The sequence below is a fragment of the Solenopsis invicta genome, chromosome 16, assembly GCF_016802725.1.
Source record: "Solenopsis invicta isolate M01_SB chromosome 16, UNIL_Sinv_3.0, whole genome shotgun sequence".
In the NCBI taxonomy this organism is placed as follows: Eukaryota; Metazoa; Arthropoda; class Insecta; order Hymenoptera; family Formicidae; genus Solenopsis; species Solenopsis invicta.
In genome coordinates this window covers 5,675,295-5,697,346 of record NC_052679.1, presented here as the reverse complement: position 1 = coordinate 5,697,346, position 22,052 = coordinate 5,675,295, and the positions used below count along the sequence as shown (strand labels likewise).

Below are 22,052 nucleotides of genomic sequence, written 5' to 3'. Positions count from 1 at the left end.
ATACATCAACGGGATATACACACGATACGGGTATCAGGTGATGAGTAAATTTTAATGATAATTAGCTTGCTTTGGAACTTAATTCGGCACGAGCGTGTAGCGTGTCCTATTTTTATGTATGCCATTATGCGCCCGCAGGATTGAATAAGTTAATACATTTTTTTTTTCAATTAAATCAAGTTAAAATTAATGGCTTATAAAATTAATTTAAAATTCTTTACACTGAAAGTTAAATGAGCAAGAAACTAACTAGTTTAAAAGTTACGTTAAGATTAAATTCACTTAAATTAAAAGTTAATTTTGAAAAGCATTATTTGTGTTAAATTAAAATTTCGTAAGTTTTTAATGTTTGATTACTCAACAATTATAACATGGATCGTTGAACAAGTTTAACATTTTATTTGTAAATTACGTTTACACGAAACAACGAAAGAAATATTGTTTTTTGTGTGGAAAAAAATGTATTTGTTCTTTTATATAAATAAGTTTTTAATTTAGCAAAAAAAGTTAATAAATTAAAGTGTTTTAATGTGTTATAAAAGTAACTAGTTAAAGTAAAAAATAAAATTTTAGTTATTAACTTTTTAATCAATAACGGATCCTAAATTTTACAAATCTTTAAAATTTTTATTTTTTTTTGAAATGTGACTTTAACTGTTAGTGGTCCAGCATTTTTTTGCTACTGTCCTGGTACAACAGGATTACCTAATAGTGCCTAATAGTGTTTCTAAAAGGAGTTTAGGACTCTAAACAATTTTGATACGACTCTCCCAACGTTCTAAGAATATGATTCCACAATCGTTTGACTCAAAACATTTTTCACTTTTTTTTGGTACGTGTCCGAAATTGAGGTAGAATAATTCCAAATGAATTGAAAATACATTGGAATTATGAGTCTTCAAATCCCCGGCTAAACGATGAAGGATTAATGTATGTAGGTGTTTTCGAGGCGATCAGTGTTTTTCAACGAGCGGTATTCACCTTTGACATTGACTTTCGAGTTTGCCATTGACCTTGCGCGACGTCGAGTTATACTACGTATACATACATATGTATACATATACATACATGTATAACCGGTCGAAAAAAAAAGACGGAAATTTTCTCTAGCATATTTCCTTGAGAATATATATTTTTCACGCTCTACCTGCGTGAATCGAATTTTCCTCGTCGCTCCGCGACTTCTTTTTATCTTGGTATTTTTCCCCGAGAAAATTTCTGTTGCGACATGCTAATATATCGCAAAACGCTGATACGCCATAAGCGGCAGGAAAACGTGCGGTTTTCGGGTCGCGACGGCATGGAAGTGGCGACGTTTCGGTGTTTGGCTCGTTTCGCGTGTGGAATTTTCTCTCGATGACGAAACCGCGACGTCCGTGGACTCCTGATAGCGCGTAAACTCACTCGCGTGATTTGGTCTTTCTTCCGGCCTCCGCGCTCGCTCGCAATGGCATCACGCGCACGAGAAATTTCACGGACGACGCGACGACGTTTTCATGCGGCTCTGTTTCCAATGTGGCCCACGGTCGTGGCCATAATGGCGGTTCTAGAAGCATTTCGATTCGAATATCCGCCTCCATTGGCCAAAAGCCTGGTGGAAGCCGTTTGGTGAATCTCGATGGAAACACGCCGTCGAGCGCGGCCTTTTTACGTCGCGTCTTTCGTTTCTTTTTTCTTGTTTTTTTCTATTCTCAAGAAAACGTTTGACACGAATCTCCGAAACGTTTTACGCAATAACGTGAGGTTAACGACGTCCGAGAAGCAAATGATAGTGCATCTGAGTAAACGCAAGCTAATTTTCAGTATATAATTAATAATTATAACATTGAAACTCAATAATTCAATAATACAGGATCAGACGCTAATTTCTCGCTGGCAATATTACACTGAGAAAAAAAATGTTGAACAATTAAAGTATTTAGTCCGATACGTGCGGTTAAATATTGAGCTGGTTTAATTAAGTCTTTGATTAAAAAATTTGAATGATTGGCATGAATGAACTGTACCTTTATTTTGCACAACTAAATAACTGCTGAATCAACTAGACGAAAATATTCTAGTTTTTTAACAAATTTTTCTCTCACTGTACACGAAGTGATTAAAAATCGCGAATGTTGTGGGAGTTTTTTTTCCTTAAGCTGAGAAAAAAATTGGTTGAAAAACTGAAATATTTAAATTTGACGATTCGACAATTAGTTGTACAAAAAAGGTATAATTTATTCACCTGTTCAATTATTAACTAAACCATTTTAATATTTCGTTGAACGTATCGGACTAAATACTTTAGTTTTTTGACAAATTTGGTTTTCTGTACGAGTCTCAAAAAATTATATCGATTATGTAGTACGTATAGCTAAAAAAAAGTTATGCACTTGTATGCTCAAAGGATCCTAAATTAGCATTTAGGCGAGAGAAATATTAACGCAAAATATTTGTGATTCGAGAAGGCAGATTATCTTCAGATATGAAGATAAAGGGGATTAATTGTAGCATTATAAATAAATTTATTGTCACTAGATTATCTCCAGATACGAGGATCAACAGTAATAACGTCGGAAATGCAAGGTAAATTTATTGCCTGTTACAAACCAGACGCGTGTGTGACGCGTCGCCGGATTAACAAATCGACTAGCAATGAGATCTGATGACGGCAATCGAGGCGAAACCGGGTGATATCGAGAAGCGTAACGATTACAACACGCGCGATGCACGACAAACGATCTCGATGCCTCGCGAGAGAGGCACTCGCGGCAATTGTTCGCGCGCGTGATCCACTTTTCGTACCGTAACAATCGCGAAAAATATGCCGAGTGGCTCGACCGACCGCGATCCGATATCTGATCGAACAGAGACGCCTGCGGTTTTCGAAACGATCGAAGAGGCGACCCGATCGGGGTACGTAACGTAATCGAGACTCCAGGTACCTCGATCGAGTGGAAACTAGAAACGATCGAAATAAAATGACTCGCGAGAGATCGCAGTTATACTTCTAATATAACTTCGAGAAAGTTATACAGGGTGTTCGATAATAGATGTGTTCAATAAATTAACTTATAATAGAAGGAAGTTTTAAACTTTAGAATAGCATCTTCAAAAAAATTTCGAATCTTATTTCTGACATACACATTTCAATATATTTCGTAACTTTCTTTGCATATGTATACAGGGTGTTCAATAACGATTGTCCCCACGTTTTATCATAGGAGCACGCATTTGTAATTTCTAATATAATAATATGTTAGAAGTATATATCCGTCGGTAAATCATGCTCTTATGGTAAAGACGTGAGGACAATCATTATCGAATACCCTGTATACATATGCAAAGAAAGTTACGAAATATATTGAAATGTGTATGTTAGAAATAAGGTTCGAAATTTTTTTGAAGCTGCTATTTTAAAATTCAAAACTTCCTGCTGTTATAAGTTAATTTAAATCAAGTGTTTCCTGATTCACTGTATTATGCCATTGATACGATAAAACTGATGGCGGCGATCGCAAATTTGATTAGATTTAACGACATATTGAGCATGCCGTTCCGAAGTAGGGAAAGTCGGTATCGTCGAGACCTCTGTCGGAGTGATCGCGTACTACAGACTCACATTCTTTCACACGATCGGACAGTAGCAATCGTCCTTATCGACGGATAGTCGATAAAGACGATTTATTAAGCGAGTTTCGGATAAAAATATTTGCGGCACTAACGTGCCAATTTCGGCAATGGATCTATGAAATTTTTTAATCTACAAATTATTATAAATTAGATAACAACAGAAAAAAGTAATTACGTTATCAAATTATTAATACATATAACTGTAATATTGATAATATAAAAATATACAATATTAAAAATAAAAACAAGCTGAAATAGAAATTTCACTATTTCTGATGAAATCTGAATCTACTGTGATCTTATAGCGTACTGTTCACACAAAACAAAATACAGTTTAATATTATGAATTTATTTATTATAACTGGTCAATATCATTAATATTATTTATTGCGCACACAGATCCAGTGACGAAATTAAAATGAACACTGATTCGACACTCATCGGTACGATGCGCAGCAGCGGAGTTGAAGCACGACGTTTAATCTGCAACACACGATTAAAAAAGTCGAATTATCGCAACGGTCAAAGTGTTCAATAATTTAGGAAACAGTTATCGCACGCGTTGATTTTAGCTACAATATATGTATAGTTCCAATATATAAAGTTGGCAGAACGGTGCAAGAGGCAACGTCGCAAGGAATGCTGGTCCTTTTTCGCGCGCGCGTTGTTTACAGAAATTCTCAGAAATGCAGATGGCTGCCACTTAATTATGAGAATTTCTGTCAACAATGCATACGCAAAAAAAAAACAATAGAAAGGGACAGCATACCTTGCGATCGATCGCGAATTCGAATAATACGAAAAATATGTGTGATAACCAGAGTCAGAATCTCGGTGGCGTTTTTTTTTTTCTTACTCCGAGCGCCGCGCGCCGCGAAAAGCAGGGCCGCACGCGATGGTATCCCTTTTATCTTCGCTGGACCGCTGCGCCGCTATCGGCGTATGCGGCCCTGCACTTCTCGCGGCGGCGGCACTCGGAGTCAGGAAAAACGCCACCGAGATCTCGAGTATCCAGACTCTGGTAATAACCCAAGTCTAAAATCGGGACGTGAGACGTCTTTAAGGCATCGATCTTAAGACCCGATAGAGATTTCGTGTTGTGTCTGAAAAATTTCTTACCCAGGGTTGCTCCGCCGGCGCCGGACGCCCCTCCCGGGCCTCCTCCTCCTCTCAGCCTCTCGGATGGCTTCCTTCGTGACGGTCCTCGCACAACATTCACGGGATTACACCGAGCACATGTGCATTTCGCACTCACTTATCACTTAACACATCTCAGCACGATTGCATTTCGCGATCACTCTCACTCGCGGTAACGCCATTACAATCGTGCGGCGATTGTCGGAGCACGGCGACACTACACTTCGGCCGAGACACATTTTGAGGCATTCCCGAGGGTTGCCTGCATTCACACGCGGTTGATCACGATCGCACGACACTTTCCGCGACTCACGCGAGCGCTACGCGCTTTCGCGACAACGAAACGACGCGCGAAAACTCGCGAGCCGCGAACCGCCAAAAAGCGACCACCATAACGACACGGAAAACTAACGGCAAATTTGAAATTTCGACGCGCGGTTAACTTCATACCGACGCGATGTGACGTCGCGACTGCCCCTTGGTGGCTCCACCCACGCCCACCTTTCGCACTTTTCAACTGCGAATGATGATTGCGTATGCGACAATTTGCGACAATTCGCGACTTTGCGATATCTCGCATTGACACGGGAAAATTCGAATGAACGAACGTTTACAATTATATATACATTATACAAATTATAACTCTAGGCAACATTAAAATTAATAAAAATTATAAAATTATTTAATACTAATGCCAGATATATTATAAAATTAATAGAGTACATACGATACAAAATTCGCTATAGGTTAGCATTAATATGTATCTGTTTTTGCCGTTCTTTGAACGTTCGGTACTTATCTCTTTATAATGGTCGATGTTCCTTGTTACTGAGTCATCCGTACTTTACGTTCTCAATTTGGCAGGCAAATCACATTTGAATAGATTTAAAGTGCGGATACGGATTCTTGACCAACATTATGATATTAATTAACAAAATTTTTTTATTGAACTTTCACCAAGCAATCATTTTTTTTGCAGATATGACGTAATATGAATATTAAATTTATTAATTATTATTTAATGTGATTCTCTATTTTTAATAACAAGAAAAAAAAATTACCAATAAGTTTATGATTCTGGCATTTTCTAGAGAAGTTTCTGTAGTTAATACTCTCGGTAATTACGTACAGAATCATAAATATTTGATCGGAGGGCATTTGGGATGTGTGCTCCCTCTATGGGCCACTTCAATCAACTCTGATTAATTTTAATCGGAATCAACAGTATGACCAATAGCAAGACTTGGCTTTTGGTAATACTGCTGATCGTTCTTAACCTATAATTTCTTCATAATATTCGCATCCTTGTGTGATATACGTCTGTGTGAGATACAACGTACGTATTTACAATGATTTCACACAGAGAAATGAATATCATGAAGAAATTATAGGGTAAGAACGATCAACAGTATTAGCAAGAGCCATTAAAGTCTTGCCATTGGTCACACTGTTGATTCCGATTAAAATTAATCGGCGTTTTGGTTGAAGTTTGGAGTGGACGTAAACATTGACGCATTGCGATTGTTGAATATCCAAGATTCGTTATTAACGTTACAAAACGTTACAATAACGTTATTAAATATTATTTATTATTATCATGTTATTACCGATATTTGCCAAAAATTGATATATCGAATTATCGATTTTTTTTCCGAGATATTACTCTTTCTCGATATGGTTATGATGCGCAAATATTCAGAGAGGAATTTCCGCGTTTACGTGCACAATATATAATGTATAGACGTAGTAAATACGTACGTATGGACGCAATGCGCTTGAAATTTTACACTAATTTTTATAACAAATGTAAGTATTTTTGAAATCGTGTCATTGATCTTAACAGGTATCACGACAGGTTCCTCGAATTCGTTTCGAATTCGTCATCGATCGTATGTTCGCTCATACATGTCTCATACTTCCGTCTAATTTCCCAATAAACGCGCAATCGAGCATTCCGGGAACGAGAGAACCCAAGAGATGTGCGAGCGCATGATAACCCGGCGAACATGACGTCTCAGCGATATGACCAGGGTTATCAGCAGTTACGAGAGTTACGTTGAATCATTGGAAAATCTGGAATAACACTTGCGGGTAGTTTGGTCCACGTGACGCTCACGATGATTGTTAGACGTAGCAAAACATGATCCTCAAGGCCGTACAGGAGGTGAATAGTACAGTGACCAGATTTGCTTTTATTTTTTTTTTTTTCAAGAAAATAAAGGATATATCTGTAAATTTTATGATTTTCTTTGTACATGGTTCTAAACCATGTTTGTTTAAACAACTAAACTTACCAAGCAACTTAATAAGCAACAAAATTAATTTTTATGAAAATAAATCTAAAAGGACAGCTACCCGAAATAAAGTTCTGTTCTTTAGAATAAGAGACATATGGTTACTGTAGGAATACGTCTTTTGCGACGATCTTTTGTTCTTTTGGGAGATGCTGGTCTATTTCTAGTATTGTTGGAATGAAAATAGGTAATTAGTCACAGCTAAATGATCAGCTGTGACTAATTACTCATTCTTAAAAGTTTGAGAAAGTTATTTGACAGGATTTTTCAGATACTTGCAACATAAAGCGCATATCATAATTTCTATAGGATACATTTGTTTCCTTATCTAGTCTTTCATATTTCTTTTGTATTTTATATTGCTTTTTAAAAGGCGCATCTGATGTTTTGCTTCAAGGCAAAGTTGTCCAAGTAGAGACTGAAAAAAAAAATTAGAAACTGAGTAAGAAACTCAATAAAAAATAGTTTTTTTACTGCAATATATATTTTTTTGTTTTTTTCAATATTTAATTTATTGTTTTAGAATTCAGTTTTTGCATTCATCCAAAAGATTTCTCTATAAAGATAAATGTAAACAATCGAAATGTAGTACAATGACTAAATGACGCACGATGGCCATGGATACCTAGATCATTGTCGGTAGGAAGCAGGAAATGAATTCACAGCTCATGTTATTTCATTCGCACAATGCAAGGACACTTTCGCTTTGATTTGAAATTATAAATACATAGAGATATTAAATAATATTAAAATAATAGCCAAACGTTTTAACAATAAATATCAAGAAAAAGGAAAAATAATTTTTTTTTAAATATTTTAGCAAAAATACATTTTATTATAAAAGAACTGCAGCTTTTTTTTACTCAGTTTTTTACTCCGAATTAAAAATACCCATTTTTTTCAGCTCTATCTGTAAGCACTTGTTCCTATCACAGCAACAGGAATGTCAGCAACTTTGGTCAAGGGTTCTCTTGAAAGGGTAATCTTAAAGCGAAACATTAAGAGAGCAAATCCTCGAGCGAGACAAATCGGAAGTGATCTTTTCGGAGGGTCCGGAGGACGCGAAGAAGAGCGAAGCTCCAAGAAAGGCAAGGGTATGGAAGAGAGAAAGAGAAAGAGAGAGGAGCTCACGGGAGATAAAGGAAAATGCGCTCGTGGATCATCAATAAGCAATTCTCAGCAAGGCAATTCCGACGAAGCCGGTGACGACGTAGGAAAGGACACTGAGCGTCGCACGGTCGGTGGCCGAGGCGACGCGACGCAGCCTGATCATTCTCGCGATTTAATCCGCGCCCTTCTCCTCCTTGCACGGGCTCAAGGGGTTAATGATAAAAGTAGCCGGCACGAGCATCGCGCCTTCAGTCGCGCCGCGGTCTCTCTACCGGCTGTCGTTCCTCTCTGCCGGTCTCTCAAAGCGTTTCTCTCGCGAAGAGGAGGAGAAGGAGGAGGAAGTTCCTCCAAGCGTGATCTCTCATTAAAATATGCCCGTGACGATCTGAGATTTTCTCGAAAACCACGAGTACGTGCGCGTCGAACCCGGTGAAACTCGTAACGATGATGTATTATAAGCTGATCGTGTCTTGTGCATTTCTCTGCCTGTTCTATCTGCGCCTCGTACCCTGCGAAGCCGGCGCGACTGCCAATCGGTAAAGACACCCCTTGGTATCCCCTTGGCTTCCGCTTTGTTCCTTGGAAAATAACGTTAGGCAGTTCTATTTCTCGCTCTCCCTTTCTCTCCCGATTATTGATTACATGTTCGCGGATATCGGACTTTCTCACAGATTCTCCGTTATCGCCGGCTAACCGAGAATAATACTCGCGATGCTTACTACGCGTTAATTTAATAATAGCCACATCGATTTTTCCTCGTGATAAGTTCGAGAGTAGTAAGATGCTGGTAAAGAATTAGCCATGGAAGTCTAAAGGATATCTCAAAGACCATGCAAAACAAGTGTACTTAACAGAGAAAATAATATCGTAGCATAAATTATAACGTAATACAAACCGTAAGATTCTGATTGGTACGTTTAACAGCTGATGCATTTAAATTATCGTAAAAAAACCCGAAACTTTCGGCAGAATCTTGAAGTGATTCCTGAACCGACCTTTTATATTTTGCCGTTTAAATACCATTCCAGACGGAATTGTCTACAATCAATGCGGACAACTTTAAGATATTTTGAAAAGTTCTTTAAGAAACATCTTGTGCGTCGATTTTAGACATTCTGCTCAGCGGGATCGAGCAAAAGAACTTTGGGCTTCCCGTGGTTAGCCAGTTACAAGCATCGCATTCTCGACCGATTTAAAGAGCGGTCACATAATCCCCAACTTATCGCAAAACCAAAAATTCCAAAGTTCCCCCGAAACCATCAGTATTCATTACGTTTCTGCGCGCCCGTGTGGTCTAACCGGCTTCTTCTTTTAGAGGATACGTGTTCACCGCGCCGAAGAGATTCCTGGCCGGCGAGACCGAGAGCGGCTGTTTGTCGCTGCACAATCTCGAACCACCGGCGCACGTTGTCCTGGAGCTGCTATCTCCGGCGGGCGGTGCGAGCGTGGAGGAGGAGGTGCTGACCAGGACAAGCGGCATCGTCAAAACAGGCAAATGCATTTTTCTTCCACGGATTCTCCGATAGATGTACCGACTCGATCTCGGAATGCTCGACAATTTTGGGGTTTATCGACCTACCGGTTTCATGTTCTTATCGCTTCCGAAGCACTAACGATTGGTGAAACAACCCTAATGAAAGTACCCAGACAGCATTCATGTCTAAAATTGAGACATAAGACGACTTGAAGACATCTTAAAGATATCTTTCAGCACAATACGTCTCAAAGACAGATTTAAGTTAAGATGTCTAACGACCCGATTTAATCTGGATACAATGTAGAATTTGAATACCTTAGTTTTTAGAGATAAGTCGAGAAACATTAGTTTTTTTTTTTTTTTAATTTTATTTATTCCCGCGTTGTTTTACTATCCCATGATTCCCGGGTACACGCGTTCTATTGTTTCTCAGGTACAAAGTTTCATGGTCGCAAATTCACGCTCGAGGATAATCGAATATTCAAATACGATTCGCGATGTGTTATCGCGCACGCGATAACACATAATCGTCGAAAATACCATGCGGATTCCTATTCAGGGACGTAGCAATGAGATAGCACGAGGAAGCGAGATACTTGGAGATGTGATGCTAAATGGAAACGGCCGGATCGTTAAAGAACAATGGAAAATGTTTACGATAAGTTTACGTCTACCATCAGGCAGAGGTTCAGCGGAGAATTTACTTTTGGGCTCGAAAATCCCCCGGCTACGCCCCTGAATCAGCATCCCGGTCTTTCCTCCTTCTTCCCTCGCGGCTCGAATCGGACGCTTTAAACAAATCATAAATTGAAATTGTCGCCGCTTCCTGCGGGGGAGCTAAATGAGCCGAGTCTCTCTCCGAAGGGGAAATAAGCAATCGCTCGGGATCACATGGGAAACCCATCTGCATTGTTATGCACGGGGTGAACAACAAGTACGCGGCTTGATCAAGGTCCGAGTTTATCGTACGTTTATGATTACGATACCGCGGACGCACGGAAAGATTTATCGATGAATCACGAAAAATACGCGGGTATAGTAAACTTGGCGGAGTAAATTGCGAAGCGAAGACTCTATGCGGCAATCTAAACAACTTGATGTATAAATATTTTTCTTTTGTCTCTCGCTCTTTTAAAACATCAGTTCGATATTCAAACTTGCACCGTGCATTTTGGCAACGCGCATCTTTACATTCATATAGATGTATTTATTTAAACAACTGTATAAGATGTTAAAAATGAAATATGTTAATAAACGATATATAAAAAGGCTAAATAAAACGAGCAAATAATTAAAGGTTAAAATAATATGTCTTTAATCTTTATCAATTTATATGCTAAAGAGGATTCTATGAAGTTGAAACGTCCACTCATTTATTGTTAAAGGTTAAAGACATATTATTATTTTAACACCTAACACCTGTTTGCTCGTTTTATTTGGCCTTTTTATTTATTGTTTATTATATTGTATTATTTTCTTGAAATTTATACGAGCTGTTATCCTATTAAATTTGTATAAAATATTTTTTTATTTTGTTAAAAATATCTTTTTCTGAGCTTGAGCACTTTTTATTTGAATAATTCGAATTACGCTGACATATAATTCAACCGCGACTATCGGCACAATGATCAAGCGAATCAACTTACGCAATTGTACGCTATTATCCTTATGCTATTAGCAATTTGTTTGCGACTGCCATTAAATATTTTATTTTTCTTTTTTTCGTTACTCAGAATGTTTGCGGTTGAAAAGTAGGAATAAGTAAATTCAAACGTTGCAGGCTTCGTTAACGTTTACTCATTCACAGGGATAGAAACATGTCTGGAGCTGGCGGTACCATTCACAAAATACTTTAACGCGCGATTGCGATTGAAGATAAAGTTCGACAAATATCCCGATTACGTCGTGGAAACGGAAAAGGAAGTTTATATCGAGCATGATTCTCTAATCACATTCGTCGAGACAGATAAGCCGGTTTATAAACCCGGACAAGATGTGAATATTAGAATCCTAATGCTCAAGCACGACTTGAAGCCATGGAAGAAAACGGTTTGTCGCTCATTATTCGTTAATATAGAATAAATAGTAACTGATCTCGTTAAAATAATATGTAGTACATAATATATTAATAATAATATTATATATATTAGTAAAACTAATTTTTATACATATTTTCTAAAAAGAGAATTTATTCATATACAGTTTTAATAACAGAATCAGTTAGAGAAAGGAAAAAAAAACGCTTTTATTTAATAATATCGAGCTTACTTTTCTGTCCAGATACCAAAAGTATGGATTGAAAATCCATCCGAAGTACGAGTGGCACAGTGGGCTAACGTCAGTACCGAAAATGGAATGGCGCAATTAAAATTCGCTCTATCTTCAGAACCAACCCCGGTAATATATAATTGTAATTAGACGAGAACACATGTTGACAAAAATACTAAGAATGTTTGTGTTGCAGGGTGCCTGGAAAATTAAAGTGGAAAAGAGGAGATCGCAACCGCAGCTGGTCCACTCGACCGTATTTGAGGTGAAGAAATACGTTCTTCCGAGATTCCAAGTGACCGTGACTTCACCGGGGTACATTCTCGCGGATGCAGAGAACGTTACGTGGAACATATGCGCAAAGTAGGCGCTCGTTTTATAATTCGATTCGACGCGTTCGCGATGTCTGCGCAAAACTATATCTTAACGTATTATTACAGATACAGTTATGGCAAACCGGTCAAGGGTAAATTACTCTTAAAATCAACGCCTCAAATACCGACATGGAGACGGAAGCCCAATCTTCCGGAAATACATTACGAAACAGAGGTCAGCAACCCCTTGGATTAATCACATTAATGTTTACTTTAAATAGAAAAATTGCTACTTAAATGATTCTAATCATATCTGATTTAGAAAAACTAACCGTAATATTTTATCAACATAATTGCGATAAACTTCGCGTAAATTTCACAACAAATTCAAAACTGATCGATTGTTGCAGTTGGATTCGCCGGATGGCTGCACCGAATTTGTGCTATCGGGCGCGGTGCTCGGGCTCGCCCAGTGGAAAGTGGCACCGAACAATATCGTCCTCATAGCTAACTTTACAGAGACCGGTACTGGCATAGTGGAGACAACGATTAGTCGTACCGTGGTCGTGCATCAGGCCCTGAAACTCGAGTTTCGACCATACACACCGAAGTACTTTAAACTGGGCTTGCCGTATCACGGAAAGGTAAAGTTTGCAAGTAACCTTTAGTTTTTTTTTTTAGTTTCTTGCGCACTGAGGCGACTTACGTGTTTCTCTCACATCTCAACATCTCTACTTTAAACACGCTCTTTACGCAATGCGAAATAAATCTCTTTTACAGCTACGTGTCTCGCGGCATGATGACACCCCGGCACCGCACGAGAAGATTCAGCTCTGCGTGCGAGTGCGCGGTAAGGACGAGTGGCTTCGCGTGGTAGTTGAATGCCGCAACTTTACATCTTCGTCTGATGGTTTTGTCGACTTCGTCGTGCCACCACCACACAGGAACATCGTTCTGCTGAGTTTTGTTGCGACCGGCGTCGACTACCCTACGAAGTACTATTCGCCGGATACGCGTTGGCGAGTAAGTAGCTATTATTTTGAGAAAAGAGTTAATTACAGGTTTTCGAGCATGTACACAATGTCTTATTTTTATTAGATCATTTTTTCATAATTTATTTAATTCGAAGGCGACTTATTCTGAAAGAAAAGTTTGAAATTTATTGTGAATTACAATTAGGTTTTCATGGATCAACCATCAGCGCATATCGAGGTGAATCCTTGGTACTCACCATCCGACAGCTATTTGGCAGTAGCCCGAGGTTATCAACCGATCGTTTGCGGTGAAAAGTACTCGTTCAACGTCATGTACACGGTACCGGCAAAAAGTAAAACCAACGAGTCCGTCTCCTTCCATTACTCGATCAATTCTAAGGGGGATCTGTTGATATACGGTCACGTGAAACACCGGCCGACGAGAGATACGGTCTTGAATTACTCGGAATTCCGGAACTTATTAGGGGCCGTCGAACCAGGAAATAAGACAGATCAGGGCACCATTGCTCATAGGTAATATTCTATGTAGAGCGTAGTGCGATTTCATGTTTCCAAAGAACTTTGGGGGCGCTAAAGTGTTTGATCTATTTAAATTTGAATCATAGATTTCGAGGTTTTACATATCGATTTCTTGTTTCTCAAGATTCCCCCTCAGTGTCAAAATCACCCCGTCTATGGCACCTGTCTCCGAACTATTGTTGTACTACGTTCGTTCGGATGGTGAGATCGTCGCTACCACGTATTCCATCAAAGTGGGACACTGCTTCGAGAATAAAGTGAAGACCGCCTGGCACACAGATGCTCAGACCCCGGGGACAGCCACTCAGTACCACGTGGAAGCCGCCCCCTGGTCTCTCTGCGGCATCTCGGCCGTTGACAAGTCGACTCGTTTCTTAGCAGGAGCCAAAACCAATCTGATCGACGCTGATCAGACTTTTGCGCAGCTGAAGAGATTCCATATCGAGCCAGAGTCGCGTCCTATTTGGACCTGGACTCATTGTAAAGGTACAAAAGATTCCACGATAAAGATAATCAAGCATAACATTACATTAATTCTTAGTTTCTCTCTTGATGTTTTTTTTGTAGAATCTTTTAATTCTATATTAATCAAAGCTGCTATAATGATTTGATAAACTTATTCTTTAAACGTGATACTTGAAATCTATATATTTTTTTATTTTTGATTAAGAGCTTTCATTGTTACAAATTAAAACTCTAGATATTTATATGATTCTCTAATACTACATTTGTGTAAGTTATTGTTTGATTAAACAATTAGAACAATTCTTGTGACTTGGCATACAAATTCTCTGCAGTTACATCGCAGGAAGAAACGAACACGGAATTCGATCATTTACCATCTCCCGCTTTTGAAGAATCCCCGGCATGGGCGCGCAAAAGGCGAAGAACAGTGATGTACAACGGCGGGCTCGTGAATTACGTAGACGCCATACAAGCGTTCGATGTGAGAACTTTCTGGAAATGTAAATAAATTCTAAGATTATAAGAAAGGTAATTATATGTCCATTGGATCTTTCTCCATATTTCAGGACTTCGGAGCTGTCGTGATGAGCGATCTGATACTCGAAACGCGGCCTTGCCTTCAACTTCGCAACAGGGGCAGAGGTAGGAGCATGAACGTAGGAATCATGGGTCCAATTCCTTTCTTCGCAGCATCCGCGGACGTGGAAACGGATGGTGCGTTTTTAGGAAAGATGGCCACGGATAGATTTTTTTCTTCTCTTCAATTATATTGTACTGACATATTATTTTGATAGGAATGTTTAAAATGGCGAAGACATTACCCATGGCGTATCCATTATTAAACAATATCATGGGTCCCGAGCAGGGATATGTGGATCAAGTGCCCGATCAACCTGCCATCAGATCTTACTTCCCCGAAACATGGCTGTGGGAATTAGTACCGACAGGGTATCTACTTAAATTCATAGAATATATTTATCGTTAATCAAAGACAAGTCCACAATTGTTTCAAACTAATTTTAAAATTTTACATAATTTTCTCGCTTGTAAATGTACAAAGAGTACATTGGCAAATTATTTTTACATTTTCTAATTAATAAATTTTACAATTAATAAAAAAGCGTTTCCTCAGCTTTCATCTGTCTGATTCATATTGCTCTATGTATGTTCTTTTTCTTCACTTTTTGTAGAAAAGAGGGCAAAGTGACGATAGAACGTACTCTACCTCACACCATTACCGATTGGATCGGATACACGGCATGTATTTCACCTACGCACGGTCTCGGAATAGCACCTCCGACAACCATCACGGGATTCCAACCGTTTTTCCTCGACTACAGCTTGCCATACAGCGTAAAACGCGGAGAAATGTTACGCATGAAAGTCTCCTTGTTTAATTACATGCAACACAGTTTACCGGTAAGTCTTCGAGCAGTCGCGAGCATTTGACATTCACTCTTGTTCTACCCTTTTACACACCCCTCAATATGAAATTTTCTTAAAAAAATTATATTATAAAATTATACTATAAAAATGTAATGAAATGCAAATTAAATATTAACGTATTGAGTTAAATAAGACATAATTATACAAACATTATACTGTCTTTGATTAATAATTGAGAGGTATTGGATGCATTATTAAATTGCATTTACAATAATTGAATGATGACATTCGTAGGTCAAGATCAAATTGGAAGATGCAACGGGGCTCGATTTGCATCTGTCACATGCAGTTGCTTCATTCTGCGTGAAACCACGAGACAGCGTGGTGCACGAATATATTCTCAGACCTCGAGTTCTTGGGGAAGTTAATATCACGGTTTCCGCCTCTATCGATTCGGACTACGCCGAACCGTGCGGCCCGGAAGTGCTCCTCTATACACGGTAAATAATTCAACGCGAATATTTTTATTTGCAATTACTAGTATTTAAGAAGTCTGTAAATTATATATGAATCTCGTTACAAATATATAAAAATCTGCAATTTTTAATATTTTATTTAAAAAAAGATAAGCGTGATCTGCAGAGTGTAATTTTAGACCACATATTAAGAAATAAAAATTCTTTTTTCATTAAAATGAAGAAAGTATTTTGTCCTCATTCGGAAAAAATTTTGTCATATTTCTTAATTATTTAAATATAGAAGTCATATAGGGATCAAGTATACTTAACAATTTGTATAATACTTAACACTTTCAGGGACGTAATTATAAAACCAATACTAGTGCTGCCGGAAGGTTTCCCCGTAGAAACGACAAAATCCGCGTTCATCTGCCCTAAGGACTTCAGCGACGATTCCACCATAACTTGGAATCTCAATCTACCTAATGATTTGGTGCCTGAAAGCGCGACTGCATACGTATCTCTAATAGGCGATATTCTTGGCCCGGTCTTCGAGAATCTAGACAAACTCGTTCGTTTACCGATGGGATGCGGCGAACAAAATATGATTCTCTTCGTTCCTAACATCCACGTGATCGGCTATCTGGACGCGATTGGAGTTGAGAATCCGCAGCTGAGGGCAAAAGCGATCAAACATATGGAGAAAGGTACTTGATCTCGATCCGATCTTAATTCGCGATTAAGGATAAGATCTTTTACATCTAATCGTGCGACGCAGGATACCAGCGCGAATTAATATACAGACATCCGGACGGTTCGTACTCCGCATTCGGTCCAGAGAGCTCGGAGGATGGTAGCTCGATTTGGCTCACCGCCTTTGTGATCAAGTCCTTCGCTCAGGCGAAGAATATTATTCACATCGACGAACGGGATCTTAAAATTTCTGTAAAATGGATGGTGAAGAAGCAGTTAGAAAACGGTTGCTTCCCTGTGATCGGCAGGGTATTCCACAAGGATATGAAGGTATTATAGGCGGCACTCAATCCTTTCTAAAAAAAAAGAATTGAATCCATTTAATAAGTGTGACTTCTTAAACGTTTGTTTGCAGGGCGGTTTGCAAGATGATGACAACTCTTCCTCGGCATTAACGGCTTACATACTAATCTCGCTCTTAGAATCGGGTGTGCCGTTAACAGCGTCGCTCATTAATAACGCTCTACATTGCTTGGAAAAAGGAATGGAGGACGATAGAGGCACGACATACACGGCAGCCTTATCAACTTATGCTTTAACGTTATTGGAGCATCCGAAAGCGAACAACAGCATGAAATCGCTCATGAAACGTGCAACGCGGAACAATGTGCGAATAACAAAATAATTCTAATTCTACAGTTGACAAGAACAGTTTCCGTGGGGCAAATTTCAATCGATATAATCAGTAAATCGTTATTAAATTTTTATTTGCTAGGATCTTCTCTGGTGGGAGGATAAACATAAGCCATCCCTAGGATTGAGCATCGAAATGACGGCATATGCAGTGCTCTCGTTGGTGAAATTAGGCGGTGAAATGAACATGGTTGAGGCTTTGAAGGCAATCCGATGGATGTCGAAGCAACGCAACGCGGAGGGTGGTTTCACGTCTACGCAGGATACCGTGCTCGGCCTGGAGGCACTCACGAGGTACGCCACCGCTATGTCAAGCAATACAACGGATCTATCGGTGCTCGTGACTGCCGGCGAGGTGGATCAGGTGTACAGAATGCATAACGACAATCGCATGGTCCTCACGCAAATTCGTCTGCCCGTAGTACCGACGATAGTCCAGATCTTTGCCGAGGGCGAAGGCTGCGTTTTAGTACAGGTAGTTCTTTTTACCTTCATAGAATATTATAATACGTATATTTATATGTATTACAAGGCAAATCTTCAACTCCGAAATTCACAAAAATTATAAAATTATTTTTTTGTTGCCCGAATTCAATTGAAGAGATAAAATACACCTCTAAAAATTGGCTTATTTTGGTTTATGTATTTCTTATAATTTTTGAAACAATTGATAAGTTTTCCAATCAATAAATCTCATTAAAATAAATAAATTTTCTCTATAAAATTTTATTCTATCTTTTGTTGGTAATCAAAAATAAAAAATGAACCAATTTTCCGAGATTGACTTTATCCCTAAAGAATGAATTTGAGAAACAAAGTGTCTATTACATATCAGAATATTTTCTATGTAAAATTTTATAATTTTTTCAATTTCCTAGTTTCAGGCTTTTCCTTGTAAACTAGAAATGTAAGTGAGGGATAGTCCCTTGAAAACATTTGACATTAATAGAACTGTAAAATTTTTTAGAGCAATATAAAGTATAACGTTGCACACGCAACCGGCTCCGAAGCCTTCGATCTCTCGGTTAACGCCGCTCCTGCAACGTGGCTGGACGAATGCTCGATGCAAAAAATTACAATTTGCACACGGTATAAAATGGCAGATGGGGAAAGTAACATGGCGTTACTAGAGGTCAGCATGATAAGCGGGTACGTCCCGGATCGTACGAGCCTTCATTCTCTGTTGGAAAATCCAGACACAAGTAAGTATACAACTAACAAGAAGATCGATCCGAATAATTGTGATAGCATAATTTTTCGAAAAAAAAAACTTTAAATTGATCAAAGAATCTGTAAATGAAAGCGGCTCGTTAATCTAAGAAATCCTATTCTATAAATTATCATTACTTTCCTAGTTATTTTATAGCGATCATAAAAATAATAAAAATATTACGAAATCACAATTTTAAAATCTAATATCGTTATACCAGAACATACTAAAATAAAATTTATTGCCGTTTTGCCTGACACGCGAACATTTACAGAGGTGAAACGTATCGAGGATGATCGCGGTATCGTCGCCATTTACTTCGACAAGCTAATCAATCAGAAGACCTGTATATCGTTTACGGTGACCAGAGAAAACATTGTGGACAGACTTGAACCTGCAAACGTAAAACTTTACGATTACTACCAGCAGGAGTTGACGATATCTAGCGTAAGTTTACGAATATATTGTATCATAATCATTAAATATTTTGTAATAATTGAATTTCATGCTTTTTTCAGAACTATAGTTTCGCGGCGACTTGCAGCAGTGCCACTCCGAGTGAAGAAGTGGAGGTTCCTAATCCGGTGCCGATAGAGGTGCAGGAAATAGGCAAGGACAACACCGCGACGAAGGGTACCGTGGAAAAAGAGGAGACAGTCGAAAAAGCGGCCGAAATCCCGAATGATCGAAACGGGACTGTAGAGCAGATAGGTAACGCGACTCTGAACTCTCCGCAAACTGATCTGATCGAGCAGCTCCGTGACAAAGTAACAAACGGGAAGTCGGTAACCGGCGTACAGTCTAGGAGCGAGGATGTTCCTCCGGTAGAAAATTCCAATCTCAAAATAAATAGCGACGATATTGATACCGTTGCGAACGTTGGCGCAGCCAATAATAACGACGTCGTTATGTCTGGTAATATAGATAGTTAATGAATATTACGTACGTAACTCGAGAGTAATGAGAACGATTTGTATTGAAATTTTTTATATTAAATCTACGCGATTAAATAGAAACGCATAAAGTGTGCTTCCAGTGCGCATTTTTCCAGGAGAAGCACACTTTAAGAAATCGCATTCAATTATGTATAAATATAAGCCCGATATAGCGAACCTCTTAGCTAAATTATTCTCGTTATTTTCGGGATAAATCTCTTATCTGTCTTTGCGCAATTTGTCTTTCGTGCGATTTTCTGAACTCCCCGAAATTTCTCAGTGCCACAAAGAGAAGCTGGAAGCGGCCAGACGCCGGACGAGCCGGACATCAATCTGAATCCCGTGTTCGACAGGCTCGGGCCTCGCATAGATCTCGAGGATATGGAGGCACCGTTTTCGACTCTCATCAAACAGAGCCAAGATCCTTTTGCGACAGATTTCGACGGAAACCCGCTCTTCGTCGTAGTCGATCACGAACTGGCGACGCCCGAAGGCGTTGAAGGCCCCGTCTCGGTTTCCGTGAAACCTGACATTACGCATTTCGATGGAGATCTGTCAAATGTGACTAACGAAACTGATCAGAAGATAGAAGTGGATCTGAGCAATGTGCAAACATTACGTACGTGAATTCACAAACTGGCATAAAAATTATTACACAAAAGTTAAAACTATGTTTTGATTCTCCTTCAGAGAAACTGGATCTTAACGTACAATCTAACCCAGGCTTGCTTCAATTCATTTTTTATATAAATTTTTTTTAATTAAAAATTATGTTAAACTCGAACGAAAATAGTATGTTTATAAGATGTTTGCTTAATGTTGAATATGTGTTTAATTATAATTTTAAAACATTTATTAAAATGTTTACGAGATGAACTTAAACATGGAATTGTTTATAAAATGTTCATGACTATCTGATACAGACAAAACACCCTTTGAGCATTTGCAAGACATTCTGAAAACATAGAACACTTTTAATGTTCTTAAACATTCCCCAAACATTTGTAAAACATTTGAAAACATCACACACTTTTTGAACGTCTATCAAACAGTCGTGAACATCTCATAAGCAATTCCATGTTTGAATTTCCATCTCATAAACACTTCAACAAATGTTTAATATGCATACTATTTTCGTCAGGGAATGGTAAAATCAATCTTCATTAATTTATAGCGATACCGAGCTGAATAATTGTTTTGATTTCAGCACCTCTTGGTTCGAATGAGTCCTGCCCTGTATGCGCCGATGAATTACCGCCGAACATTAATGATCTTTATTGCTCCGCCAGTAGCGTCGTAAAAGCGGCGATTAGACGATTACGAAAGGCAAGGTTCCTATTAGATATGCAATCGTCGCACAAGGTGATGCGTCTGTACTCGATGATCGCGTTTGTCTTAAGACCCAATTGTTCCTGCCCGCCTTTAGATAACCGTAAGTATAATAACCGAATATAATTAAAAACAACTGTATACTATCGTTACTATATATATTCACTCTGTTATTATTTATAATTTGAATTATATTATAGCTGGAAGTCTAGCATTGTTGATGCACTTCGAGGACGGCGAGTTTGCTAAGCGCTCGCATAATCGATACGTCTTAGACGAACAGGTTTCTATATACGGATTACCATCGATTGGTGGTGTGCCACATGAGATAACGGACGCACGAGCAACATGTGCAAATCGAGATAATAGCGCATTTCTTAATCTCCCTACGGCTGACTGATCTTTAGGCGTTTCGCCGAGAATATAACTAAATACATACAGGAATAACACAACACGTCATGTATCACGTATTAGTGAAAGTCAACAATCGAGAAGAGAATCATTTTCAGGCGTATAAAAATTAAATGCGCACACATTTGAACTAGAATAAGATCCGTACGAGGCGACTTCGACTTGAACCAAGAAATTCGTCGTTACAATTTAATTCGTTAACTTTAGCACGCCTCGTATGTAGTTTAAAAGTAAATTTTACACAGGGTATTGTAGTCATTGTTAAACACACTCTGAACTTTCATCGCAAATCTCTCCTCTCCGTCTTTCTCCACATACATATCTCGACATCATAAAACTCTATGTTAAGAGTGTACCATGAAAAAAACATAATATCTAATAGAATAAAGTGCCATTTTTACAGCGAAAGTTATACTGCGTTATATCGTTTAACTCTCACAATTGTGAATAGCAAATAATTAATGAGTTAAATAAACTGTAAATAAAGCACAGCGATTTATGACATAATAATTGGGTAATTTAATGTATCCTTAAAATGTTAATTTCTAGTGGCGTATTTTCTATTGCCGATTTAAACTACCTTTTAAGGTCAATATACGTCAATCGTTTGCAATTAGCTTGTACATGAATTTTTCTAAACATGTGAAAATTAATTTTCCTAAATAAAGTTACTGTACGAATTTTGATCTTAGAGAGCGAAAAGCAATATTTTTATAAAATAAAAGAAGCAGTCTTGATAGAATTCG

At 38.5% G+C, this 22,052-nt stretch overlaps 1 protein-coding gene across 3 annotated transcripts; it reads left to right on the top strand.

The window, feature by feature from the left end:
* The first annotated feature begins 8,410 nt into the window (after positions 1 to 8,410).
* LOC105203949 (alpha-2-macroglobulin-like protein 1) lies at positions 8,411 to 21,816 on the top strand. Of its 3 annotated transcripts, none has more exons than XM_011172904.3 (25): positions 8,411 to 8,689; positions 9,469 to 9,644; positions 11,438 to 11,679; positions 11,911 to 12,027; positions 12,095 to 12,261; positions 12,339 to 12,447; positions 12,623 to 12,856; positions 12,993 to 13,235; positions 13,392 to 13,720; positions 13,851 to 14,212; positions 14,524 to 14,672; positions 14,758 to 14,833; positions 14,986 to 15,139; positions 15,382 to 15,610; positions 15,872 to 16,077; positions 16,393 to 16,742; positions 16,814 to 17,058; positions 17,144 to 17,395; positions 17,504 to 17,896; positions 18,389 to 18,623; positions 18,906 to 19,078; positions 19,150 to 19,546; positions 19,847 to 20,185; positions 20,774 to 20,998; positions 21,096 to 21,816. In XM_011172904.3, exons 1-25 carry the CDS (start codon positions 8,598 to 8,600, stop codon positions 21,293 to 21,295), a joined length of 5,694 nt encoding a protein of 1,897 aa, XP_011171206.1. In that variant the 5' UTR covers positions 8,411 to 8,597; the 3' UTR covers positions 21,296 to 21,816. The 3 variants fall into 3 exon arrangements, with proteins under 3 accessions (XP_011171206.1, XP_011171215.1, XP_011171195.1); XM_011172913.3 differs by having other exon boundaries at positions 14,758 to 14,905; positions 19,150 to 19,342; XM_011172893.3 differs by having other exon boundaries at positions 14,758 to 14,905.
* Positions 21,817 to 22,052: the final 236 nt, after the last annotated feature.

Coding starts and splice junctions, on each gene's coding strand:
- LOC105203949 (XM_011172893.3), top strand. CDS start 8,598: ATGATGTATTATAAGCTGATCGTGTCTTGTGCATTTCTCTGCCTGTTC. Junction 15,140..15,381: donor TGGGAATTAGTACCGACAGG/GTATCTACTTAA, acceptor CACTTTTTGTAG/AAAAGAGGGCAAAGTGACGA. Junction 15,611..15,871: donor ACATGCAACACAGTTTACCG/GTAAGTCTTCGA, acceptor TGACATTCGTAG/GTCAAGATCAAATTGGAAGA.